Genomic DNA, 6,819 nt, shown 5'->3' on the forward strand with positions numbered 1-6,819 from the left:
ACGACGCGCGCGCGCGCGCNTGTGTGTGTGTGTGTGTGTGTGTGTGTGTGTGTGTGTGTGTGTGTGTGTGTGTGTGTGTGTGTGTGTGTGTGTGTGTGTGTATTGTTAACGTGTAATGTACGTGAGAGATAAATAAATTCAATTTACTTTCTAATTTCCTCTCGTAATAATAGATAGAAGCTTTGCGTTTTTGCGCGCACGATTCAATTTTTATTTTCTACTGTCATTTGATTGAATTTTTTTTATTTACATAATCATGTTGCGATATGTTGACATCGCTAACGTTTTCACAATAATCAAATAAATGCTATATGGAGACAGCTGTATTATCATGATTGGAGCAAAGTGGACCTCGCCTCTTAATTAAATAATTAATTAAATAGGAAACTTATGATTGCATTATCATTGCTTGATGACAATAGTTATTCTTATATTAGATATTATCTTATTTATCGGCTAAACATGGAAAATTTCACATTTTAAATTTGTTAGATGAAATTGGTGAGAGTAATGTCAGACGAATTCCTGAATACTCTCGAAACGAGCGCGAATCTTTATAAAAAATATCAAATGACGATTCATGGCGATACACCGGAACAATGCGATCAAAAGGCATTCTACAACTTCCTTGTGAAGAGTCCCTTGCAGGTACACTTTGTATCTAATCTCTTCGTATTTACGAACGATATAAAAAATAATTTTTCCTTTCATTGGAATGAACAGAAATATTCGTTTATGCATAGTACTGTCACACAAATACTATCTTGTGCTTTATGAAAGGGCAGAATAACCGCTGACTATGAAAATAAAAAAGAAGATTATAAAACCAAATATTTCATCAGTATAAAGGACATAATTATTGAAAAAATTATTCAAAAATATTTCAGAATTCTATCTTTTATACAAGAAATATAATTTATTCTAAAAAATAAAAACGATCAATAATAATAATTCTGTACTTCTAATGTATTTGTAATGTATATGTGTATTGGGATTATTGGTCATTCAAAATTTTAACACTACAAGTATCGAATGATTATTGTTGATCAGATTATTATATTTTCTAATGATTATTATATTTTCTATTTTTAGATTAATATTATATTGCATAAAAAAGAATTGTGAAAATGTTTTTATTTTTATAATTATGCTTTTTATATTGATAAAATATTTGATTTTATCACTTTCTTTATTTTCACAATAATTTGTTCGGTCTGTTTTTTAAACGAATAAAAATCATTGTATTAATCTTCTAGTATTAATCGCTACTCTAAAATAATAATTAAAGACTTATTCTTTTTAGCTAAACTTTTTGCACGGTTTAGCTTTCCTTTTTTTCTTGTCATATTGAAGAGGAAAAGAAAAAAGTGCAAGTAGTTTAGCTAAAAAGAACAGACTAATAATAAAGCAAAAAAGCATTTAAAAACATTTAATATTTTAATTCAATTGCTTTTTAAAGCAATGGATACCAGATAATGGACCACCTCACGGATACGGCTCTTTTCACGAACAATATTGGTTGGATAATAAATTGATAGCAGTAGGAGTAATAGACATTCTGCCGTCGTGCATCTCAAGTGTATACTTTTTTTATGATCCTACATATAGTCAACTGTCTCTCGGAACTTTTAGGTTTGTTTTTTTAAAATTCACTTTTTTATAAACATTTAATTGTGATATATATGATTAAAATTCATGGATCAGCTACAATTCTGAATAATTGTTTTCAGTTCTCTTCGAGAGATTTATCTAACGAGACAGCTCAACAAAGTGACAAACAATCTGAAATATTATTACATGGGCTATTATATTCATACGTGTCAGAAGATGCGATATAAAGCCAGAATGCAGCCATCGAAACTTCTATGTCCTGAGACATATGTGTGGTGCGACATCGAACCTTGCCTAGTCAAATTAGACAACGAAAAGTATAGTCGTTTGAATGACGAGATCAACGCCATCGATGAAAATGGAGTAGTCAACGTTGAAGAGGTATACTTTTTAAGATAATTTTACAAGTAATTGTTACCTTTATTGCAAAAGATTATTATGTTTTCATACATAGTTTTCGACATTTAGTATATCAGAATGTTTACTATCTAGGAAAAATGTGGAATTTCCAGGGGATTTATTTTTTATCGTTGAAAATCAAGGATTTTTTTCTATGAAATTTTGTTGGAACTTAGAAAAAATTTTTGAAATTTTATTTTTTTGTTTTCTTCTAAATAAAACTTTGTTTAAAAAATTTTTTAATATATATATATATATAAAGGCTGCATTCAATTTAGATACTCTTTAAGCGCTTATAATCATTCTGTCTTTAAACAGAAATCTTATTTGTTAAATAAGGATAATGATGCTGAATGAAAGCGCCTGAGGCAGGCCATACTTCAACTTAAACTTGTCAAATATGGTATGCGCAAGTCGCATATATACAAATTTATTGCAATAATTATTCAATTTTGTCACACACATGCTCCAATAAACTTGTATGTATGTGGCTTGCAATGTCATACTTGATAAGTTTTTCTTGAATATGTGTGGTCAGCTCAAATCGAACGCAACCAAAATGATAATTAGTTAGCAACAAGTATAGCATACATATCCGCGTATGTTTTCGTGTGCCTTGCAAATTTTTATTTAAAAAGTTGAAATGAGACAGTAAAAAACAATGCTCAGCAGAATAGAGTAAATGACTGCGTTTAGCAGGAAAAGCTGTTTTGCAACTGTTGTAAAATTCTTCAATAGAATTGGTTTACTTAGATCCATAAGGAATCAAATGCAAAAATCAAGAAGAAAAATCAAGTAGTTGCGAAATTGTTTTCTCTATCAAATGCAGCCATTAATACTTTATTATAATGAGCCTTCCCTATACTATCCTCTAAATTTCGTAGCTCCATTTGTAAATGATAGATATAGTATTGTAGAATCTTTATTTTCTACTAATTTTCAATATAATTTATTTATGTCGCTTATATTTTAATTTATTTCAAAAAGTTACATTAAAAAATTTTCTAATTTTACTTGGAATTTTGAACAAAAAGAATTGAAAAATCCGGAAATTTTCAGAGAATTTTTTCCAAAATTTGAATAAACATCTTGTATATTCTAGTAAAATTTAAACTGTAATTAAGTTTCTAATAAAATTTAAATTGTAATTAAGTTTCATTACAATGTTAAATTTTTTGTTATTATACTGAAACATTTTCTTTTTAGGTATTGATATTGTACAAGAATATTGCGATGCCATATAAAAAATATAAAACATTGCGGAAAATGTGCCAGATAACGCACGAAGAAAAACGTGAGGTGGAGGAATATGCCAAATTCGTTGGAATGCCATGTGCACGAAGAATGCTATTCTTTCGTTATTCTAGAGAGTGATTATTTAAAACTGACGAACGATATTATATTTCAAGGAAGGACTTATTATATCGAAGGGCGGTATTATATCGTGGAACTTTGGTGATAACTTCAGAAGTTAATTGCTAGCCGATATTCATGTACAAAGAAATGATCGAATTCATTATTCTTAGAAGATTATTGATTGTGTTGTGGCGTAACGATCTGTGATGCAAGCGCTTGAACACTATAATCAGATAATGTAAAAAGCGCAAAATAAATGTGCATTACTTCTTCACCGTCCATGAGCGACTTTGTTGAAGAACGTTTAGAAAAAATTATTTTAGTTTCGTAATAATCATTATCTTAAAGCATAATTAATCTATTTTTTTTCACAAATCCTTATTCTTCTCTTTTTTTCCTTGAATTTATAGTATTTAATATAATACGTAATTTAATAATGAATTATTAAATTACGTAAAAAAAGTTCAGATAAATATTTATTTATTATACGTTTTTGTTATTTTAATATTTTTAAAATATCTTAGTTCGGTGATTCCGGAACACACAATATTTGCGCATCAGTTGATTGCAAGATAAATAAAATAAAAAAAAAATAATAAATCTTTATTCAATTATGTAGTGATGATGATATAAATATGTCAATAAATTCAATGAAGCGATATTATCAAATGTGAAAGTAGATAAATAACAAACCTTGTTCAAAGAAATGATGTGCGATATGAATTATAATATTATATGTATATCTTTAGTCTAACTTTATCAGACATTTCTTAAATACATATTTTTATTTCAGGTATCTTTTTAAATAGCCTAGTGTTTGAAAAGTCTTTTAATAGTTTCGATTCCTGAAATAATCTTCTGTTCAATTCTTTTAAATCTTTCTTAAGAACTTTTTAATTTTTCAGTCTTTTGAATGTTTCCTGTACTCTATTTAGGAACATGCTTGTCAATAATTAAACTTTTCTATTGGACGTTCACATGTTATTGTTAAATAAAAATTTGAAAGAATCATCGATTAAGTCCGCGCAGTACCGCCAATAGGCTCCATTTTGGTTTGTCCAGCTTCTACGTTTTCTTTTGGATTCTCAAGCGGTAGAAGTTCATTCCATTTCTGTATATTACCGCTACCTCCGAACAGGAACACGATCATACTCCCAATGCTCACCGCGGCGCCGATCCAAAAAAGTGTCTGCCATCTGTGTATCGGATTCTAATACAAAGAAGAAGATAAATTTGTATTAAAATTTTCATATAAAGGATTGCAAATGCAAGGAATAAGCACCATTAGCTGCGTTCAGCAGAAAAAACTAATTAGCGCTAAGCTAGTTAGCGTTTAGTGATTCTTCAATATAATTTGTTCCTACACTTAGATTCACTGAAGAATTAAAGACAAGAGTGATTGAAACTGACTGATTGAAGAGGCTAACTGATTAATTTTCTTTGCTGAATGCAGCCATTTAATTGGAAGAGGACGAATGGATTGAAACAAATTTATATACGAAAAATTAAAGAAGGAACAATTCTTTTGTCGCAACAATCGGGGAACTTTCCGCGTAAGTGTAGTTCTCGCTTGCGTAATGTTGCGTGCATCCGCTGTTCGTTTTTCTCTTTAATTCAAAGATTCGTTTTGTCAAGGATCGCGCTCAAACCGTATAATCAAGATATAATTAGATTGTTAGAGTTTGTAGAGTTACACATTAACGGATATTTCAGGTGTAGATAAGAGCCACTTGCGCTTGGCCATTTATATCATGTTGCCATTATGTAATGTTACACAACAAGGAATGATAACTCATATATTGAAGATTTTGACAATCACGATAATCGCGATTATGCAAATTATATAGTTACAATGTAAATGAGCATTTACAACATTTACACAAATAGAAACCCAGTAAACATTTTTCATGCATGAATATGTTTATACATATTTATACATAAATACGCATAAATGTTTATAAACGTGTATAATATTATTATATATGAAATATGTTCATATGTTACATCCTTTTTTCTTTTGTAAAATTACTTTTTAGTGTAATAGAAATAATAATAGTAATGTGAAAACATAGTAAAAAATAGTTAAAGGAATAATGTTTGTTTTAGAAAAAAACAAGTTTGGAAAAATATAAAAAAATTGCTCATAATAATGAATAATTTTATATAGGGTGTCTGGAAATAATCGCCAAATATTTCATGAGCAGGTAAAGCGGACTAAACTGAGTCGAAAAGTCCTCTATCATTTTGTAAATTTCCCCAATAGTTAACGAGATATTAATCCTTAAAGATAGCCGAATACTACTGCGAAGTGTATACCATATGCCTATCGATCGCTTGGCGCGTGAGTCTTGGGAGTTGAGGATTGGCTGACAAACGCCCCGCATCGCAGCCTTCATAGCTCGGACAGCGCGCTTGCCAGGCTATCCCCGCTCCTCGGTCCCACGATCCCGGTATAAATATACATAAGTAATTTTTTATATTTCTTCAAACTTAATTTTTTTTAAAACAAATAATGCAAAAATTACCTTTTTAATTATTTTTAACGTTTTCACATTACTATTATTATTTTTATTGCACTAAAAAGTAATTTTACAAAAGAAAAAAGAATGTATGGACATATATAATTGTACATATTTATGAATATTTATTATTATGCGTGTTTATGTATGTTTATACATATTTATATTGTATATTTATGCATGAAAAATTTTTTACCGGGTAATAATAAAATAAATCCAATGAATGATAATATCATAAATAATTATTAAGACAATAGAGTTACGAAGAAAAATATTTGAGATGATAATTTGAAAATAACAATCAGATCAATAGATTATGATAATAATTTCTTACAAAAAAAAAGAAAAAAATTAGTTACACTTTTTTCATTAAAATAATTGATTTGTAGTAGACTTACTCCAAATTTGCCGGCTATCTCTTCAACTATTGGTGGAATAATCATGCCGGAAGTGGTACCAATTGTATTCATGATACCGTAAAGGAAACCAGCAAAATTTGGCGCGAGATCCTGATTATTCGACAGATTAGAGATAAGAGCAGCACCGTTGAAACCCAGTGCAAAGAACAGAAAAATGTTTGCTAGTACAAAATCGCATCCGACATAGCCGACCAATATCAGAAAAATGCCCGGTATAAAATGTGCTGAAAGAAATTCTGACTGAAACTTAAATTTTCAATATGCTTTACAGGCAAAAGAGACTATAAGAAGAGGCCATAAGAAATATTGTGTTTACCAAATCATAATAACGTATATTAAAAAAAAAACAAAGTCTAAAGTGTTAATTATATCCTATAAAATATCAAAAATAATATAATTGATAATTAAATAATAATAAAGCAATGTTTGTTTTCAATGAATATCTTTTGGTGCAGAGTTTTTTTGGTATTTACTAAAATTCCGAGAAAAAATGTTATATGTGGACATATTTTTAT

At 29.1% G+C, this 6,819-nt stretch overlaps 2 protein-coding genes across 2 annotated transcripts in view; one reads left to right on the plus strand and one right to left on the minus strand.

The window, feature by feature from the left end:
- The window catches only part of LOC105626892 (arginyl-tRNA--protein transferase 1), a 9,471-nt gene extending 5,762 nt beyond the window's left edge, over nt 1-3,709 (plus strand). The window contains exons 6-8 of the mRNA XM_012208183.1: nt 1,460-1,632; nt 1,731-1,992; nt 3,217-3,709. Coding sequence (XP_012063573.1) covers nt 1,460-1,632; nt 1,731-1,992; nt 3,217-3,384 — 603 coding nt within the window. The 3' untranslated portion in view covers nt 3,385-3,709. The remainder of the gene's footprint in view (nt 1-1,459; nt 1,633-1,730; nt 1,993-3,216) is intronic.
- A 672-nt stretch (nt 3,710-4,381) lies between these two features.
- LOC105626976 (sialin) overlaps nt 4,382-6,819 on the minus strand; it is a 5,896-nt gene continuing 3,458 nt past the window's right edge. The window contains exons 3-4 of the mRNA XM_012208262.1: nt 6,284-6,528; nt 4,382-4,576 (exon numbers count right to left, since the gene is read on the minus strand). Of these exons, the coding sequence (XP_012063652.1) occupies nt 4,382-4,576; nt 6,284-6,528 (440 nt within the window). The remainder of the gene's footprint in view (nt 4,577-6,283; nt 6,529-6,819) is intronic.

This window comes from Atta cephalotes, assembly GCF_000143395.1.
Source record: "Atta cephalotes unplaced genomic scaffold scaffold00007, whole genome shotgun sequence".
NCBI lineage: Eukaryota > Metazoa > Arthropoda > Insecta > Hymenoptera > Formicidae > Atta > Atta cephalotes.